Source organism: Dryas octopetala, chromosome 6, assembly GCF_963921425.1.
Source record: "Dryas octopetala chromosome 6, drDryOcto1.1, whole genome shotgun sequence".
Lineage (NCBI taxonomy): Eukaryota > Viridiplantae > Streptophyta > Magnoliopsida > Rosales > Rosaceae > Dryas > Dryas octopetala.
Genome location: NC_141371.1, coordinates 6,612,291 through 6,632,466, shown reverse-complemented (window position 1 = coordinate 6,632,466; position 20,176 = coordinate 6,612,291). Strand labels below are relative to the sequence as shown.

The 20,176-nt window shown below is 35.9% G+C and overlaps 2 protein-coding genes and 1 pseudogene across 5 annotated transcripts; 1 reads left to right on the top strand and 2 right to left on the bottom strand.

Moving 5' to 3' along the window:
• The first annotated feature begins 403 nt into the window (after positions 1–403).
• CDL1 (Protein kinase superfamily protein) lies at positions 404–3,577 on the top strand. Of its 2 annotated transcripts, none has more exons than XM_086246595.1 (5): positions 404–702; positions 1,499–1,689; positions 1,903–2,092; positions 2,175–2,578; positions 2,763–3,577. In XM_086246595.1, exons 1-5 carry the CDS (start codon positions 588–590, stop codon positions 3,048–3,050), a joined length of 1,188 nt encoding a protein of 395 aa, XP_086102721.1. In that variant the 5' UTR covers positions 404–587; the 3' UTR covers positions 3,051–3,577. The 2 variants fall into 2 exon arrangements, with proteins under 2 accessions (XP_086102721.1, XP_086102722.1); XM_086246596.1 differs by having other exon boundaries at positions 410–702; positions 2,187–2,578.
• Positions 3,578–4,930: 1,353 nt separating this feature from the next.
• LOC147281740 (uncharacterized) lies at positions 4,931–16,633 on the bottom strand (annotated as a pseudogene). The gene is made up of 20 exons (XR_015122828.1): positions 15,883–16,633; positions 14,956–15,025; positions 13,781–14,476; positions 13,547–13,693; positions 13,316–13,429; positions 12,692–12,750; positions 12,311–12,377; positions 12,105–12,156; positions 11,894–11,986; positions 11,592–11,675; positions 11,073–11,485; positions 10,672–10,733; positions 10,033–10,102; positions 9,122–9,202; positions 8,940–9,041; positions 8,069–8,193; positions 7,741–7,822; positions 7,474–7,519; positions 6,000–6,106; positions 4,931–5,655 (listed from the first exon to the last, which is right to left on the bottom strand). The product of XR_015122828.1 is annotated as an uncharacterized LOC147281740 (transcript).
• A 1,128-nt stretch (positions 16,634–17,761) lies between these two features.
• Positions 17,762–20,117, bottom strand: LOC147281739 (glutathione S-transferase L3-like). Of its 2 annotated transcripts, XM_086247918.1 has the most exons (10): positions 19,974–20,117; positions 19,812–19,880; positions 19,625–19,685; positions 19,361–19,447; positions 19,169–19,267; positions 18,977–19,079; positions 18,820–18,896; positions 18,519–18,626; positions 18,100–18,180; positions 17,762–17,981 (listed from the first exon to the last, which is right to left on the bottom strand). In XM_086247918.1, the coding sequence occupies exons 1-10, from the start codon at positions 19,982–19,984 to the stop codon at positions 17,970–17,972; spliced, it is 708 nt and encodes a 235-aa protein (XP_086104044.1). In that variant the 5' UTR covers positions 19,985–20,117; the 3' UTR covers positions 17,762–17,969. The 2 variants fall into 2 exon arrangements, with proteins under 2 accessions (XP_086104044.1, XP_086104043.1); XM_086247917.1 differs by lacking the exon at positions 17,762–17,981 and having other exon boundaries at positions 17,988–18,180.
• Between the last annotated feature and the right edge of the window lie 59 nt (positions 20,118–20,176).

Below are 20,176 nucleotides of genomic sequence, written 5' to 3'. Positions count from 1 at the left end.
ATCAAATCAAAGTCACCTTTGAAAGAAAAAAAAAAAAAAAAAAAAAAAAACTCTGTGATTGGGTTTTATATTTTGGACAAAAAGAGTGAACCAAATGGAGGGTCCAAAACGAGCCATTTGTGTCCACCTGTGAGCCTGTGACTCTGTGAGGCTGAGAGGCTGTGGCTGTGACTGTGACTGAAAATCTGATCTACACCGTTGGACTGGTGAGCCCTAGAAGAACCCACAAAAAGGTTCAATCTGGTCCGTCCATTTGGGCTCCCATATTTTTTCAGCTTATTGAAAATGTTATCGGTAGCGTCGATCACGACTTTTGGGAAAACGTCACACAAATGAATCCATAATAAAGTGAGAGAGTTTGTCTGCGTTTGCTGAATTTTCAATATACATAGTTTTAAGTTTACGAAGGGCTTGTAGCTCTCGCTATCAGTCTGTCGATCGTAGTTTCTTTTGGTTTGTTTGGGAGTTGGGGATGGTTGATTCTTTATCTTTATAGTCTCTCTGGATAGTGCTCTGCTAGTCTGCTGCTTTCTCTCTAAAGTCTTTGGCTTTTTCACAGAGTAATAAGAGTGTGTCTTAAAAACAACATGGGTTGGATTCCTTGTTCTGGAGACTCCAACAGTAAAGCAAAGACCAAGAAGAAAAAGAAGAATAAGATAGAGTTTCAGGGAAAGCCACTTGATCAGATCAAACCCACTTCAGGTACTTACTAGTTGCAGGGCCATAACATAACATTGTGATCCTTTTTGTTTGAATCTAACTTGGGCTCAATCTTTGTTATGATATGCTGATGATGAACAGATGTAGTTGTCGGGTTGATTGTTTTTTTTATATTAAGTTTTCTTGATTCCTCATCTGGGTTTGTTTTAATATGAGCAGAAATTAGATATTTTATGAAGTTTAAGGTCCAAGAGGGAAAATTTGGGGATTTGATTGCTTGGTTGGTTATCTTGATCAGTTTTTAGAATGGATTTAAGTGTCTTTCAGGATAAGTTATGTGCATATTTTGAGATTACTCTGTGATTAGATTTTTGTTTTGTTCTCCATCAGCTGAATTGACTTGGGAAGTTTTCATGTTATGGTTTTGCATCTACTTTTAGATTTCCTACACTATGAACTGTTTTTGGAGTTTAAATATGATGACTAAAAAAATAGCAAAATCCCCTTACAGTTCAGAACAGAGTGTTTCTGCTTGAACGTATTGCACACAGAATTGAATTATGATGGCACATATACAATGTATCTCTGATGTCAAATCACTTTACAGGCATGAACTAGTATTCAAATCACTTTACAGGCAATGCGACATACTACTCCTGTTAATGCATATATCATTTTTGGTTTGCTTGGCATCATCAGAAAAATCCTGCTCCATCTTTCTTGCAATTTAAAGTGTCTTTTACATTCTTGGTACATTATTTAAATTCTTACTTTTCCTCTTTCAAAGACTCTTACGTTTTTTTTTTTTTTTTTTTTTTCTTTCCATGTTTGATTGTAGAAAATTTAAAGATGAACTTCTCCTTGAGTGTCGAGGAGGCTTCCAAAGATGGAGGGTCTGATCACATTGCAGCACAAACTTTTGTGTTCCGTGAGTTGGCAGCTGCAACTAGAAATTTTAGAGCAGAATGTCTTTTGGGTGAGGGAGGCTTCGGTCGAGTATATAAAGGACACTTAGAATGTATTAATCAGGTTAGTCATGGCTATCTTATTATTTTGATTGAACAGGAGAAACAAATCCAAGCAGCTAGAAATAGTTTCACATGCGCATTACAAAAATATTGTGTGTTCAGAAATTTCTTCATAGCTATTGGATGAAGATTCTAGCTTACCAGGAGATTGTGTTTCTAATATGTGTTCGATGTAGTTGGTCATGGAATTTGAAACTTCTTATGTCTGGTGTAGGTTGTAGCTATCAAGCAACTTGATCGTAATGGGTTGCAAGGGAACAGGGAATTCCTGGTTGAAGTGTTGATGTTAAGCCTGCTTCACCACCCCAACCTGGTTAATCTTATTGGTTACTGTGCTGATGGAGATCAGAGGCTGCTTGTTTATGAATATATGCCCCTAGGATCTTTGGAGGACCATCTACATGGTATATATTACATTAGTTCCACATGCTTCTTAATCTTTAATATTGATGTAAATAGTTCTTCAGTGCACATTGGTTTCATAAGCTTGTTTTGCAGATATTTCACCAGGCAAGAAACGACTTGATTGGAATACGAGAATGAAAATAGCCGCTGGGGCAGCAAAGGGTTTGGAGTATTTACATGACAAAGCAAGTCCTCCTGTTATATACAGAGATTTGAAATGCTCCAACATATTGCTTAGTGAAGGGTATCATCCAAAGCTGTCTGATTTTGGCTTAGCCAAACTTGGGCCTGTTGGGGATAACACCCATGTATCTACAAGGGTTATGGGAACCTATGGATATTGTGCCCCAGAGTATGCAATGACAGGTCAATTGACTCTTAAATCAGATGTTTATAGCTTTGGGGTAGTTCTTTTGGAAATTATAACAGGCAGGAAAGCAATTGACAATTCAAGAGCTACAGGAGAGCAGAATTTGGTTGCATGGGTAAGAAATCCTGTTTGGTCCATTCTTTCAAATTCTTCAAGTAATGTGGCCTTTCAGTTAAAATAAATAAATAAAGAGGCTTTTAGGTCTTGTTGAAGTAATTTGCAAGCACACATCTGTGTGATAGACATATTACTTTTTTTGACTCGTGTTTTGATAAAGAACACATATCTCTTGTTTTCAGGCAAGACCCTTGTTTAAAGACCGAAAGAAATTTTCACAAATGGCAGACCCAATGCTCCAGGGTCAATATCCCCCAAGGGGATTGTACCAAGCTCTTGCTGTTGCAGCAATGTGTGTTCAGGAGCAGCCTAATATGCGGCCGGTTATAGCTGATGTTGTCACTGCTTTGACTTACCTTGCTGCACAAATGTACGACCCTGAAACACAGCCAGCTCAAAGCTCCCGTCTTGCCCCTTGTACTCCCCCTAGAAACAAGAGGGAGAGTGAAAGGAAAGCCCAATGGCGGTAGTGGACATGAGACTAAAAGATTAAATTTTGGCTACTTGGTTCTTGGTTGTAAGTTGTTGGGTTCCCTCTGGATGCTGGTGGCTGTTTTGAGACGGGCCGGCCATAGTGCTGCTGTGATACTGCCTGATAGATGCTCCTTCGGTAATGGACTGGTTTTTACAGCTGATGATAACAATGCCTCAGGGCTGCAGTTTATTTGCTGTCAGTTCTTAAATTTTGTACCATCACACACATAAAAAGGCCAATTCCCATCTCCCAGTTGTGTCTCATCAGAAAAATTTTTACCTCCTTTTTTCTGAAAATTTATAGTGCCAGAAGGCTGTATAAAATACTTGTATACCTTCATGCAGTGGTTTTTCGCTTGAATTTTTCCTTTGCATTGTTTAAATAACCGTGGGTTTCTTTGGTTTCCTTTAATACTGATGTATAGTTCTGCTTTGTATTGAACTTATGAAAACTGTGTAGAATGGGAAGTTGTTCAAATCGTGTCAATATTAAATTGGAATGTGCACTGTTGTAATTTCTCAATGTGACACGCCATTTGGAGTGTGCTTGACTATTGACTTAATTGTTTTATTTTCTTACGCCTTACCAGTATAACCACTCGTTTCTGCAGCTGGTTAATTAATGTTTCAATTTGCTTCTATTTATTTAGGTAGTACTTGATTTATTCCTACTCCCATAATAGCCACCACCTTTAATATGATCATCAAATTTGTTTTATCAAATGATCTATTAGTACATGGATCAGATGGTAACCTACCATATTGTTTGACGAACAAAATTCTTTGAACATATTTGATGACCCTAGCAATTCTGCTTCAACCACCAGTATGTAAATACAAAGAGGAAAATGGGCAGAGCGAAGACATTAGTGAATATTGGGGTGGCATCAGTGTGAATCAAAATATTTACACTACATGTCCTGCTCTTTCTCACCAGTTTTCAAACAAAAATGAAAATAGGTTTAGAAGCATGCATGGGTTAGAGAATAGCAGGAAATGCACCTCAAACTGTATCTGAACTTGATGTCGAAACAGCAAGGCTGGCTGAACCTGCCGAGGTTAGTGTGAACTCTAGGATTTCAGGAGTTATGCAAACGGTGCTTTTTTCTTCATAGGTCTGTTTGATTTGGTCAAGAATGGATGAATTGTAAATTTTGTGTGGATGAACAAGTTTGAATGCCGTTTCTTTAAATGGATTGCTTTCCCTTGACATCTATATATGGGACTGGTTGGGTTTGAATGTTTGATGAATGAGATCAATTGACTTCCATTTGGTTCGATTGTCTAGGTCCTTTTAGTTAATATCTCAAATAAAATGTTCATTAATCTCCAGGAAAGGATAATCTAGTTGAAAGTAGATACTAGATGCATGCGGTTACAATTTGATTCTTCCTGCGTTGTTGGAGTGTTTCCTATCATAATCTAGATGAAATTTTCAAAAACCCAAGAAATGCCCTTAGTTAATTAAATTGTCAAATGGGATAAAATAGTAAACTTGTTTGAAATAATACAAACATATGGAGGCTTTATAGAAGATGAAATGTTAAAACATGGATGTCCTTAGGGTTAGCTCAAGTAGTGAGAGTGAGTAGGAAAAAAAGTTAGGACGAGACCATGGTTCAATTATCTTTAACGCAACCAAAGCAAAAAATGTTAAACATGGATAAATTAATTTATATTTGTTATTAATGGAACTGCATAAATATCAAAATAGGGTATTAATAATTGATTTCAAATGCAAGGACAATATGCTACTTTCTACTTTCTTCTACTTATATTCTCTTCATACACTAATTTTCTACACGTACCACATAAAAGTTTGAATTTAGGTGCACCAACTTTCTAAGCTAAAACTGATAGGTCTCTGATAATGATCTTACCTTCTCTTACTTCTAGGCACATAATCTTCTGCTTCAAGTCCCTTGCTTCCATCCTCACATGAATTATCAGGAGTTCCACCACCAGCATTTATTGCTCCAGTTGCAACGGGATCATAAGGCAGTGGAGCTTTGCTTTGATAAGAATGCACAGGTAGTCCAACTTCATTGCAATCTTCTACTCTACCTTGAGAGCCTTCATTTCTTTCATTAAGATGATTATTCCATAACCTGTTGGTGGTATTTTGAGCAGTTCCATCAGGTACAAGTCCTAACCCTTGTGCCCCTGATGAGCTGCGCTTTGGAGGCTGAGGCTTTGAGTGATTGTGTACTTGTGTTCACCCTTGTAGACAATCTCAGCAATCTGTCCATCCAAAGATCTCTCGACTTTCTTTTTCACAGGACAATTTGGATGTGTGCACTTAAAATAACTTCGTGGGTACTCACTTCCTTTGTCTTGCTTCTGTCCATATATTCTCCAATTATATCCATCATAAGGAGGCTTAGCACTATTGGCTGTGGATGGTATAGTTTTTGAATCCTCTTCTATGTTTTGTGATGCTATATTTAAAGGCTCTATTGTCCTATATGTCTCAGCACATGATGGATTATTCTGGTGCAGATTTGAGCTAATTTGGGATCTAAAGCATTTATCTTGGTTTGGATGTACAACTCCAGCCTCAACTGATGATTGTGTTTGTTGATAACTGGTATTGAAGCTTCCCTGGTAAAAAATAAAAAAGAGTTATTTCAAATTTGAGGTTTCAAATATTTCTCCACATTTCCAAGTCCGTGTCTTTGCACATTTATTGATAAGCCATAGGTTCATGAGCAGCTAGTATGGAATACTTAAAAACCCACATTTGTACTAGAAAATAAAGGTTCAGTCAAATTACAAACACACAATATCTAGCTACTGACCATATTTCCAATGATTTTCTTGTGTTCCAATCAAGATATTTTTTATGCAAACCATACCAGCGTGAGATAAAGAAAAACATAGAAGTCCAATCATCTTATGCATGGAATACTCAGTATATCTCTCTCCAGAGAGGAATAAAAAATTACAAAGTTTTCGGGAGATGAGCTTGATATGGATTGATAATTAACGAATGCCTGAGGAGCTGCTATGCCAGTGTTGGTTCCACCTTTGCAAAGCACAATCTTCTTCAAATCTGCATAATACCGGATTATATAGAAATATTAACATAAAATAATAAAATGACAAGAGGGAAGAAGAGCAAATTACTATTAAAACACACACATTGAAAGATAACACTTTGGCTTTATGCATTCATTATCAAATATCAATCCTGACAAAGTGAGCCTTAGGCTGCATTTGGGATTTGGTTTTGTGTAATTAGACAATGGTCTCAGAAAAGTCCCTCTGCTCGGGTTTTTGTTATCATTACCTACAAATTGACATAAACCAGATTATGTGCTAACAACTAGCCAGAACACCAAAGCACTCACATTTAGAGAAAAACAAACAGCAACAATGATTGAACAGATTTGGGAATAACCAATATTATTTCCTGAATACACATCTGGTCTCTGAAATGTCATTTTCAAGTTTTCTTTAAAATTGGCCATTGTTTAATAAAGAATGTAGTGGTTTTCGTGAAGATCCATTTCTTTAAACTTTTTTGCAAATTCCATGAGACTGATTATCAAAGTGAAATATAAAGCTATCGCCTTTAAATTTATGAAGCATTAAAAATCAGTATATTATCCAAGTTCACATCTCCAACTCTAAGCAGGCAAAATGATGCTTATCTGCCTCCTACTCAAGAATAGCCAAATTCCCAACACAAAAACAAGCACAAAAATTGGTAATATATCTATATTTATTCTAAAAACTCAGTTCCTTTCTTGCAGTTGCCTGACTTGCCTCTTGGCCATTTGTCTACAATAATTATCACAACTAACAATTTAAGATTTTCTAAAAGAAATAGCTAGAACCAGATAAGAAAATGTTGGAGCAACTCTAATCTTTTCCCTTCAAAGATCATAATACTCAAGTAACTCAACCATATATAGTCATGACATGTTCCAAAGCTTGGTCGCCTACAAGTGACAGCAAACAACTACCATTAAATATCTCCGTCTGTATACATAAGGTTAAATTTTATTTCCCAATCATTAAACTTTTAACACATCTGACATAGTTTCACTCCATTTCTTTCCAAGAGGTAAAAAATTTGAATGAATTAGATTGAGCTGTTAATAAGAGTTTGATGTGACAGGCCATTTGGAGTGTGCTCGACTTTTTCTCAAAAAAAATAAAAATAAATAAAGTGACTGGTTATTGTAAATAAATGACTAATAAACAATAAAAACTAATAATATGCTTTACAATTTGACTGTCTAGGGGTGAACCGAGCCCACCATTAAAACTAACAAGTTTACTAATTGATGGCTCCCTCAACCACCAGTGTATAAATACAAAGAAGAAAGTGGGCAGAGCGAAGACATCTAGTAAAAATTGGGGTGGCATCAGTGTCAATCAAATATTCACACTACAAGTCCTGCTCTTTCTCACCAGTTTTCTCCTTTAGAATCGTCGTCTCTCTGTGTTCATTGGATCCCTGTTAAAAGAGAAAGGTTTGCAAACAAAAATCAGAATAGGTTTAGAAGCATGCATGGGTTAGAGAATAGCAGGAAATGCACTTCAAACTGTTCTCAATGCACTGGTTACTGCTTAGGAGTAGATCAGGAAGCCTGATAACCATCGACTCAACTGGACTATTGGTCTAAACATGACGGTCACTTAGCAATCAACAAGCAGAAAATGTACAATTATATATACCTTATTTCTGTCACGCCAACCAAGTCCAAACGGTAGAAGACCCTTTCTTGTGGAGTTTGCCTGTGTTGGGCCCAGCACAGCCCTACAAAGCAGACCACTTTGATAAGGTACTACCACAGAAGCACATGGTCACTAACACAACAATGAAAGAGCAGTTATATTATTTATCACAGACAAATGTATACAGGAGAGATGATTGTGATTGAGAATCTCATCGTTAAACCTAAATGGGATTATGCACAAATAGATACAAATATTTGGGACTGTGTATTGTACAGAAAGCCATCAAGAGCTCATTCTGGAAGCAGAGATGCAGATTTTCATGTACCGTGGAGAAGATAGCGCTTTAGCTTGGCCAGATTCATATTGCAATGTAGCCTCCAACATTGATTCTGCCACTTTTACCTTCTTTTCCATCTCAGTAAGTGAAGACATAGCTTTGTCATACTTTTCCTGCATATATGCTATTCTGTTGAGAAATAGATTTATTCATGTTGTACAAAGATTGAAAAAGTGACATCCAGATTGTGAGATCTGGAGTTTGATGAGGCCCCAATACCAAGACAAGGAAATGAAACAACCTGCCAAGAAAATAGATTCAGCTTGCCTCAGGTAAGCATATTTTCACAGTCATGCAATTTTCCATAAAGATGTGGGTTTCTTAGAAAACTAATAATATAAGGAAATGGTGCATGTTCCAAAAATTATTAGAAATGGGGAACAATATCCTTTAATTAATAACTGCAAGGAAAGTCAGAAAAAGATAAGGAACTACTGTGTGAATTATAAAATAACCAAGATCAAGATGTCAAAATCAGGAAAAAGAAAAGTAATTGAGCTATCAAAAAGAATATAGGAGAAACTCCCACTATAAGTGGAAGTGTAGAGAGTGCTTGAGATGTTTCTGGCATCTGGCACCAAAAGGCAAGTTAGGCAACTAAGTGTTGAATTGAAGAAAGACCAAATGTTGTTAAAAATACAAAATATTGATATAGAATACTATATCCAGGAGAAAATGACAGAGCACAATTTAATCATATTACATGATTCCTTGGTCAAGCATATGCATCCCAATAAAAACTGAATTTTCAATAGGCCTCATTTGATTTCCAAAATGTTAGGAGAGGGATTCAAAAAATAGATAAGATACATCCCATGAGCACATTAATATACCAGGACATCAAAGAGAAAAAAGGGACCTGAAGCACATGAACTGCTTGTTTCTGAGCTGCTGCTTCTTGCTCAGCACTTATTCGGGCATCTTCAGTTACCTTTTGCTCTTTCTCTACCAACATCAAGACCTAAACATAACAAAAAATAGAGATCATCTTCCCTCCCCTCCGTCCCCAAACAAAGGAGAAAACAACAAGAAAATTTAAACCTTAAGCATTGCAGCCTCTTGCTCTGTCTTATCAGAAAGGGCTTGCCGTAGCTCAGCCACCTCTTTCTCCAACTGCTCCACCTGCAGGACCATGAGTAAATGTGTAAACCTGCAAGGATATGAATTTAAGAAGGGACGGGAGAATTTTGTATTGGCAATGCTAAATACTATCTCAAAGAGAAGATAATACAATTTTTACGTTGTTAGATGACCAGATGATGGCTACCCAACTAAATTACGTGAATTGGTTCAACTAGATACACTGGAGAGGAGACTAAGACAAACTTGTAAAGCATTTTCATTAGGATTAGGATCCATCTCTTTTTTTGGTTACAAATTGTGACAATTTTGAGGCCGTTGGATGCAATCACTTACTACGGTTAGGAAAAATTTGAGGTGAGGTGAGAAGAAAAATATATACAACTCCTCTCTCACCTTGGTAACAAAAGGAATAAATGTCACAATTCATCCTAACCATTGACAAGGGCCTCAAAATTGTGTCGCAAATTGTGTTATTAAAAGGGGTCATGGATCCTAACCCTTTTGATTAATATAAATCATATTATTGAAGATAACCCTAGAATTCATCCTTCACTCCAAAATATCAATCAGTAGACCATAGCATTGATGTCAGAACAATAAATTAGAGTAGATGATTGAACATAATGCAACAACTTGAGGGATATATTGTGTCGACTGATCCCAAATGCCTATTTCTTCAATAATCTTTGAACTTCTGGGGAGGGTGTTGCACTGAGGAAACTGTGAACATTACCATCTTTCAAACAAACATAGTACAAATTTCTTCAAAATGACATAATAGGCAAACATAACATATTTATTATTCAACACAGCATAATAGGCAAACATAAGACAGCAAGAACAGTCAGCTAAATCAACAGTACAATTACCCTTGCACTTAATTGTCGTCGATTATCAAGCATGACCATCTCCATAAGTGCTGTCTCCAACTCCTCAGCTCTGGAAAAGAATAGGCACCGCAAACAGAGTTTTAATGATTATTTTCACAAGGCATAAAGATAATATAGTAATAATCCAGGCAAAAGGGCAATTGAGAATTTCATTACATGAGTAATTACATGCACAAATATTGAAGGCCATCTATGGATGTTTGTGTGCACCTTTTGATCTTTGAATCAAATCCCTAACTGAGGCCATTATCAAACAGGTCTAATTAGGAGTTTGGTCATGGAGAGTAATCCTTTGAAGTTTCACAATGATGAAGGTAAAAGGAAAGAAATGCAATATGTGACAGAAGACAGCAGCATTAAAAAAGCTAAACAAGATGTGTGCTTCCAGAAAAGGAAATGTTTAAGTAGTCTCATGGATGTACATTAACGTCAAAAAGTGCAGTGTGGATGAAGTAGACAATGCATGGCAGGATTCCAACTGCAAGGGATTCAGGCCCAAAAACTAACATTCTCAAATGAGTTAGTTTATCTAAAAAGATTTTCACTTTTATCAAGGGACAAACAAAGCAGGTCCCAGAAGTGCAGAATTTTAAACCTCTAAAGTTAGTAGCTAGTAACCTGAGTACAGAAGATCTTTTCTCCTCCAGCACCCTGCATAACTCAACCTTCAACCAAACCACCTGCACAAAAGCTGTTAATGATTGAAATTTAAAAGGAGTTGCACGGGGGTTGCTTATATCTTCCAACTAATTACAAGTGAAATTATATTATGATTACCTATAACCAGAAAATTCATCCACGCCAATTAGGCTATAAAATGAAAAAGAGAACACACCTCCAAATGAGAAAAATTTTGATCAGGCCTAAAGCCACAGAGAAACAGCACATCCATAACCCCCCCCCCCCCTTTAAAATTCCACAGTATTAAATGAAATTTCCAAATTTATCAAAAAATTTACTTCACAGATTACATTATCTCAAAAAATTATAATGGCACATCATAGTGGTAAGAAAGCAACCTTTTCCTGAAGATCCTGTAAAGAATCTACTTCTGGATCAGCAGATATGCCATTAACTAATTCATCCAGATTACAGGAGCGAGATTTCGAGTGAGATATATCTCCATCTGCACTGCTTTCTTTAATAGTACTTTGTTCTTCTATTGTAGCAGAATCATGCTTAAAACTATACAGCTTAGATGCAATCCCTTTGGAATCCTTCCAAACCTGACCACTTTTAGATCTTTCCTCAACTACTGCTAATACAGCTGGCCGATGCTTATCCCTCAACTCTTGCAATCTAGTTTCATTTATAGCCAAAAAACCCATACAAGCAGTCAAAACAAGCTGGCTGCTATCAAATGTTGAGCCAACAAGGGACTGAAACAAAGTAATAGCATCCCCTGCATCTTTAGTGGTAATTAATGCAGGACCTGCAGGAACATATAAATAATAAAATTACAATTCTTTGGATGCAATTGAAAAAAGGATAAAATCATGTCTGTTATGAACTTGTGATTTAGTAACACTACAGCATACCATATAGCTCCATCAATGCTAGTGCTGTTCGAAATAGCATAACACGATTTCCTTCAAACAGGAGCACATCCCATACTCTAATAACTAAAGATCAACGAAGTAATAAGAAGGTAGATATTTTATAACAAAAATCAAAGTCAATCTTGAAACTCAACTAAAGAAAATGGTTATTTAAATAACAGAAAGCACAAGGCACGTAAATCTCGTAGATATTTTATAACAAAAATCAAAGTCAATCTTGAAACTCAACTAAAGAAAATGGTTATTTAAATAACAGAAAGCACAAGGCATGTAAATCTCACCACTTTCCCAAGGAATCATATTTACAAAAATGGAAAGGAACCAAGGTCCAATGATCCATGCCACCTGGACTCCCAAGTAATCCAAATGATTCACTGCCATAATAAGCATAGAAGGAATGAAAGAAACAAAAAAATTGCTGCACCTCTTAATGTAATGTAAGGAACCACAAAATAAAATGATTAACGTAGCAGGTATTAGAAGTATACAAACCCAATTTTGGAAAATTTTCTCGCACCAACTCCTCAAATACAAGTTGGTCCACCTGATAAAACAGAAAAATTAATTTGCATAAAGATTAAACATAACAGAATCTTTATAAGAATTAGAAATCTTGGAAGTGTAATCAATATAAAATGGTGAATCAAAATGCAATGAAAAATGTTTATGCTCAAGAACTCTAAACCTTGAAATCAGACCTGAGATTCTATCATTTCCTCAGTATAGTAGCCATCAAAATAGTCATCAATCATACCCACCAAGGTCCTATAAGAAATTTCATAAAAAGGAGACATGTATAAAATGAGCCAGGTTACAATAGAGCATGTGTACAGATTGGTAAAAATTTAGATGCTGTAATGTTCAAAGAGACAACTATCTTTAGCAAATCTAGACCACTCTTTCATCTCAATTACTGAAACAAATACAATATAAATTTGTGCAATCTAAAAAAGAAATAAAAACATATTCAGCTCCACAGAAAACCATTTCTCTACAGAAGTTATTAGAGAGCGTCTATTTTGTTTTAGAAATAAAATACCATCAGAAGAGATAGGGGGATACGAGCTCTTAAAACCTACCAAAAGGCATTTTCCTCGGGCATCAGAAGCAGCAATAACCCTGCAAAGAAATTCATTGCCTGCATATATTTTCATACCAAAGTAATAATAATATTGACAAAAATAATTAGAAATAAGATATTTATCATGTTAGATTTTGATTAAAAAAAAAACTCATTGTAGGTTGGTGCATGTGATGTAGTAGTTGCTAGAGTTGTAGTTAACAGAAGCCCAACATCAAATTTTTCTAATTAGACAAATATACAATCCTTTGAAAACTTAGAAATGTTTATTTTTAAAGTAAAAAAGCCAGGGAAATGAGAATTAAACTGATGTATTCCTATGTAGGATTTTTAAGAGTTCATGTTGAACGAGTAAAGAAGAAAATAGAGAGAGAGAGAGAGAGTCTACATAGAAGTATCAAGAGAACAACAAAGAATCTAAGGTCAAACACAAGCCAGGAATGATCTTTTGCAAACGTTCTTCAAAGCTTGGTTAATGCAATGGCAATTGGGATTTAAGGGATCATTTTTCCTGGGTTGTCATTAGCCCAAAATTAAAAAAAGGACTTTCCATGCAAGATCAAAAGTAAGACTCCATTGAAGCAAATACAAAACAAAATGTCAGATGAATTGCTCCAATTACCTGGCAGTACCCAACAGAGGGGTTATGACGAGCATAAGCTAAAAGCAAACGCCTCAGTGAATTCCGACCATCCTCATCTAATGCAGGATGCCCTGGAAATGTACGTGGTATGTCCTGAAATAGAATGCAAACAAAGTTAGTCTAGGGAGAAACCCAGATTGCAATACAAAGCAAAAGAAGTAGCACCTACGAATTGAAACGATAAAGTCCAAGGCACATGCATCTAATGACCTTCTCAATCTGCCTTCTCCATTTTCTCGGAACACCAGATGAATTGTCATTATCCATGCTTTCACCAGCATTTGTTTCTTGAGCTAGCAAGTCATGGTAATATCTCTCCACCCAACGAGCCTTCACACCTACAAAAGCTTGCCATAACTGCAATGCCAAGATTTAGAAAACATGCACTTCCACTCAAACAAGTTATTTTGGTCGAATCAGTCAAGTTGGAAATATCGGTTTTACCTCTCCCCTGAGGTCCTTTGGGACTCCCCCATGAACAAGGGACTCCAGTTCTTGTTTCCAAGGAAAGAAAGGCTCCTGAGAGACCCCATTAGCCACAGATTCTTCTGTCCCAATAACATCCACACTGTTAGAGACACCATCACCCACAGCCTCTTCTGCCCCAGCAAATTTCACACCATCAGAGAGCCCATCAGTTACAGAACTTTCTGCAGTGGAGGCATTCATACTGTTGTTCAAAGCATCGTGAAGACAATTGTCTCCCCCAACATCAACATCATCCTCAGAAGCCCCTCGTGAAGAGGTTGCTTCTTCTACTGATGAAAGATGGTCTTTATCCGCATTTATATGCTCCTGTTTCATACTTTTTCCCTTCCTAACACGAAAGCTCATCACATTCTCAATGGAACCAAGAGATGATCTAATGAGAGTCCATGTTTGGACCTTACATTTTTCTGTTTCTTTTGACAGTTGAACCTCTTTTTCGGGATCTCTTTCTGATGCACCATCAGAAACAGATTTCCTACAACTTGTATTATTCCCTTCCTCACCACTCTCGGAAACTGTCTCTGTTTTCTGCTCAATAGCTTCAGTCTGCAATTCCTCTTTATATTTCTTCTCAGGAGAGCATGATTCAGAAGATTGCTCTATGTGTTCAAGAAAGTTCTTCCATTTAAGTGATCTTTCCTCTTCCTCCTCCTGATACCATAAATATGTCACTAAACTGAACAATCAAATTTTCTTACTTTAGTCCTTTGGCTCTGTTAATTTTGATGGAAATACTTTTTTGAAAAGAAACAAAAAAGTCTCAGAAAAAGACATTTGTAAAGCCTCCATTTATTTAGAACTTTTACAAAACTGGAACCCAAGGATAAATTATCATTTCACTTTAGTTTTCAATGAAGCTTAATGTTGATTTAAAATCAAATTTTCCTCTCTTGCAAAAGTTTCAGCAGATAAAACCTCCTATAACAATAAAACAGATAATACCAGTTTAAATCAAAATAATGGCTTTACCACGTCTCTACATATTGAATTCAGACCTAGTTGATCATACAAGACAGAGGTTGAACATATTTAAAATAGTTACAAAGTCATTCTAATCTCACAAAAATGCGTATAACATTTGCCTATTCTACTCAGGACTGAAAGGAGAAAACCTAGATTAAAAAAAGTACCTTGTAGATACTAGCGTACTCCCTATATCTTTGTAGATGTTGAGGTCTCAAAGCAAATCCATAGGCGTCCCTGTTGAAACCAAATTATCTAAGGATTTTTTAAATGCAAAATATAACAATCATAATGATGAAAAAAAAAAAATTAGAAGTTAAGATTCCACCACAGAAACGATTAATCTAAGACAGCATCATGAACGAATACACCGTGCATTTAACATATATGAAACATGAAACCGTAATGGGGGAATATAAGGACCAAATATGAAGGCTGCACTCTACCAGCATTGAGAAGGAAAAAGCTTAAATTGGACGAACCCAATATGAAATAATTTTCGGAAATTTTACAGACCTGCAATCAGCCTCCAACGAGCGCTTACTCAACAAGGACAACAACATGCTTCACAAAGAGTTTCAATTCTACTTCCCATAGTTCTCATTTTCTTTACAACCAAAACTAAGAATTCTAAACCTCCCGCCACATTACACACTCGAAGCAAAGACAGAGATCAACCTTGCACATTACGCATTCGAACACGAATCCTAACCCTAATTCCCCTCAATACCAGAGGTTACCACACAACCTCCATCAAATTCAAGACTAGCCAATCCTGAACCTCATCAAATTCAAGACCAACCAATCCTGAAGCAGAATCTAAATTTTTGAAAAGAAAGAAAACGAATTTAATTCTATAGCTTAAATTCAAGAAACAAAAGCAATAGATAATCGATGATCTACGAGTGGAATGGAAGAGAAGAATTCGAGTGTGACATGACTGAGTCACTCTCTGTTCCGAAGTATCAGCGAGATAAAGGATTAGAGTGAGTCCAATACATATAATTCGTTAGAGAAAACGCGAAAACGTAGGGTTTGAGGACACGTAGAGAAAACGACGAAATTCAAAAACTGTATGAGGGTGTACGCTTTACCTCCTGAGCTTGCGAGCGTGGAGGTCAGTCAAGCTCTTCTCTGCCATCATAGCTCAGAGAGAGAGATTGGTAATTTGGTGTTTGGGGCGTTTGATTCGGAACGGAAACGTTTTCCCTCTTTTTTCTCGGTCTTTGTGTCACTCTGTGAGCTCTCAGAGTTCCGCCATTTGCAAGTTTCAAAGCTTTGTGCTACTTCTAGACGTTGAAACTGCCAGTTTTGATGGCCACGTGAGCTTTTAGCGGGCATTGGAGGGAAGGAGATATGCTGCAGCTGCGGCCCACGTTAGTCGGGTGCACCTCTTCGTATGGAATCTTGGGGACGCTTTTGAGGGGACACGTTACAGTTGTTTATTGACGTGGACCCCTTTTGGGGTCAAACGTACAGAAAATTATGATGTGTACTAATTGCAAAGTCAGATTGTGTTTTCCACTATAAATAACTGATAGAAAGTCAAATAAATAAATTATTTACTAGAAAATAACTACTTAATTAATTCCTGACAAACATAACGCCACCTTATATTTGTACAAGTATTCTCAATATCATTTTTTTTTTTTAGGGAATATTTTTTATTTATTTGGAGGGAGTATTCTCAGTATCATTAAGTTTCCTAAAATGTTTGGTTATTGGCTTTAAAAATATTATTTTGATTAAAAAGAAAAAGTGGCTAATATAATATATCTTCCTTATATGTTGAAAAAATATTCCGATTTTGAAATTTTAAAATATTGTTAATCTTATTTTTCTTGTATGAAAATATTGTTAAACCAAATAAGTGTTTCTTTTTATGCAATTCAATTATTTGCTAAATAATCCATTTCTTTCATTGTATAAAGAATTCTTGTCGAAAAAATAACTCATTTCTTTCATTGTGATATTCTAGAAAAATAATTCATATATTGGTTCATAGATATATATTTTAAGACAAATAAAATGCAATAGTTGAATCTCCAAAAATAATATCTTTTAATATATAAAAAAGAAATATAACTATTGAGAAACATTATTTTAACTTCATAAATGTTATTTTAGTAATTACAAGATTATGCTATTTATGTTAGTAATTAAGGGGTAACATAAAAAAGGCTAAAATCTCAAGGTTATGTAAAAATATTATAAACCTCAAAAGATGTTAGTGTAAATGAACGATAAGGTTAAATTTGTCATTTAGAAATATTTTTAGATGAAATTTTAACGGAAGAGGATATGTGAAAACGATTTAAAATCTCAAGAGGTCTCGTTGTAATTTTTAAAATCTCAGGGAGTATTTATGAAATTAACTCCAATAAATATTTATTTTCTACATAAATGTAAAATGCTTGGTTTAACTCTAGAATCTATATCTCACATTGACACCCATCATATAAGAAGTTTCTAGTATACTTTTATTTCTTTGATAAGAGACAATGTATCTAATTCACGTCAATATTTGTTAATATTTATTAATTTCAACTGTTGTGTTTAGTCATTCATATTATCTGGCGTTGGTTAACCAATTATAGTTAATCAATCATTCTCATCCAATAAGCCTTACTTTCTTTTATGTATCTCCAACTCTACATGGCTAGTGGTAAAGGAACAAACTTAGAGAAAGTAATAAACTCAAATGTTAAGTTCAACTGTCATTGTCGCATCTCTTCTAACTGTAGATGGCTATAGGTGGCTACCGATGAAGAGCATGAAGTGAACTGTAAATTAAACATCCAAAATTTGACCTTCACGGCGCAAAAACACTCAAATTTATCTGATAATGCAATTTGTATGTAGGAGAATGTCTTCCCATTTCCAGTACTTTGCTAAGTAAAGAATTACCAGAAATCGGAGCTCTCTCCCCTTTAGTTTTCACAAAAGAATAACAATAATTTACATTAAACGTACTAACACAGCACCAAATGACCTGAATTTTATTGATGTAATGTATTATGTATAACCAAGACACCCTTATACATCCACCTCCAGACAAGTGCATATCTGTAAGACTATAACACTACCTTACATATGCATACATAAACATAAAATCTGGCAAACACTCTCTAGAGTGAGCCACTTATTTATACCATATCCAAAGCACTACTCATTCCCACATTCACTGTTGCTCCTGCAATGCAAACAAATTTTGGAGGTTACCAAACAGCTTGACCAATTTAGAACGAAAGAAAGAAAGAAAAACCATGAGTCCATGACTTTCATATTTGGGTATGCCAAAGAGATTGTACCAAGAAGCGCTTCTTGTAGAATCCAACAAGCTCCTTTGGATCAGTTTTGGTCACCTTATAAGCATCAATCTTGTTGATTTCCTGCACAAGGATATAATAACCAGAATAATCACCATCTGTAACCAAAAACTATGATACATAGAACGTGTCTCTCTAATCAAATCCATGTTTAAGATAATAGATAACTGAATGATGTTTTCATAGAATGCTTGCTGGGAAACAACTATAATTATTGCCGGTAAGCTAGCTTAGTCTCATGAGATGTTACTGCATCCCTGCTATACTATACCACCAAGAACTATTATTGTCTACCTTACTGTATGCCAAAGAAACTATTCAATTAGTTGAAAAAATTTTCAACAGGCACTACTTAGTCACCGGAATTCATAACTCTCTATAGATATGGTGTTTTAGTGTACCTCCAACCATGTTGCTAATTTAGGCCTGCCTGCTGTGATGTCATACTTAAACGCCTCGGATAAGAAGGTTTGGAATCTCTCAACAAACGGAATATAGGCTATGTCCACCTGAAGATCAAATATTTCTATCATAAATCAGAGATCAATAAACAAAAATTCATACTCAAACCACAGCTTAACCACTTTATTGGTTATTATCATATTGCTCAAGGAAAAGAAGAAGAAACAAAAAATTCCTCTAGTTAATGTTATTCGTATGAAATCAGCAATGGGCATGTAAATAATGGTATATTCAACTTACCAAACTGAACTGACCCAGAAAAAATGGCCCATCATCAAACTTTTTAAGAGCATTTTCCAAGTAATCAAACTGAGCACCTGATGCAGAAAGCCAATTTTGGTCAGTGTAAATTTAATAACAAAAGCAGTCCCTAATGGGAGAACCTTCAAAGCCTTACCAGCTTCTTTTACTGCGTCTCCTTTGAATGAAGTGAAAACAGCCCCAGTAAAGGTACCAGCATAGGATATTAATTCTTCACCAAACTTTGCTTTTTCAGGGTCCTAAAATGATTTCACAGCATCACTTTGGTCAAATCTCTAAAAGACAAACACAGGTTAGCAGAGGCACAATTGAATTCTGGATATCTTACATTGGGGAAAAGTGAAGGCCCTTCAAAGTTGCTATCCACATATTTGATCAGATCAAGACTCTCTCCAATGATTTTTCCATTGTGCTCCAGCGCTGGCACCTATGAATCAATCAAGAAATGTAAACAACTCCACCAAATTTGCTACAGATACACAAAGATAACCAAGAACATAATTTTGTTCAAACAAATCACCTTATTCTCAGGGTAGACCTTTTCTTTGTACCAAGCAGGCCTGTTGAAAAGATCTATAGGGACCAATTTAATCTTATCTTGCAAACCCTGCAACTCAAAAATTCAACAAAACAAATAGTAAGAAAAAAATATTGGATATGGGTACTTGCTAAAAAGTAAATGAAAACAATTTACGGAAAGATACAAAGAAGACAAATTGATGCCTTTAAGGGTCTTTGTCAAAAATTCCAAACAAAGAGGAGTGAAAGAGAGAAGTTAAACAACCTTATAATTCCTAGTGATCCACACCCTCTGTGCAAATGGACAAGAATAATATGTGTACAACCTTCAAAACATACAAAGTAACCAATTAACACAAGGGCATCAGGGCATGTAAACATCAAAACAAACACATAGCAAACGAAACTAAAACTACAACCCAGCAAAGACAAAGCAGATAAAAGAGATAAACCTTGTAGTGCCATCAAAGAGAGCAGGTGGGCTGGAAGTGGAATCCAACGGTGGTGGAAGAACCTCCTGCCTGTAAAACCCAGAAAACCAGCTCTAGTTTTAGTAACAAAAAAGCACAAATTCAGATGAACATTAAAGATGGAAAATCAAAATCCAATCATACGTATAAGCCATTAGCGGTGGTTTGCAGAGAGTTTAGTGAGCTTTCTTGGCAGTGAGTATTTGGTGCACAATGATGTCTATGTACAAAGTTGGTGATCGTTTTATAGGGGACCGTCTGAGATAGAGTATGATTTTGTGAAGCGCAAGCAGTGACGAAATGTATGCGTGGCTACTTACGTCGCACTGGTGGTGAGGCGATGTTTA

Excerpts from the sequence above, each read along its gene's own strand:
- CDL1 (XM_086246595.1), top strand. The coding sequence starts at position 588 with ATGGGTTGGATTCCTTGTTCTGGAGACTCCAACAGTAAAGCAAAGACC. Across the intron at positions 703-1,498 it reads TCAGATCAAACCCACTTCAG|AAAATTTAAAGATGAACTTC; the intron begins GTACTTACTAGT and ends GTTTGATTGTAG. Across the intron at positions 2,093-2,174 it reads TTTGGAGGACCATCTACATG|CTTGTTTTGCAGATATTTCA; the intron begins GTATATATTACA and ends TGGTTTCATAAG.
- LOC147281739 (XM_086247917.1), bottom strand. Across the intron at positions 18,627-18,819 it reads TTCTGGGTCAGTTCAGTTTG|GTGGACATAGCCTATATTCC; the intron begins GTAAGTTGAATA and ends TTTGATCTTCAG. Across the intron at positions 18,181-18,518 it reads AATTAGCAACATGGTTGGAG|GAAATCAACAAGATTGATGC; the intron begins GTACACTAAAAC and ends ATCCTTGTGCAG.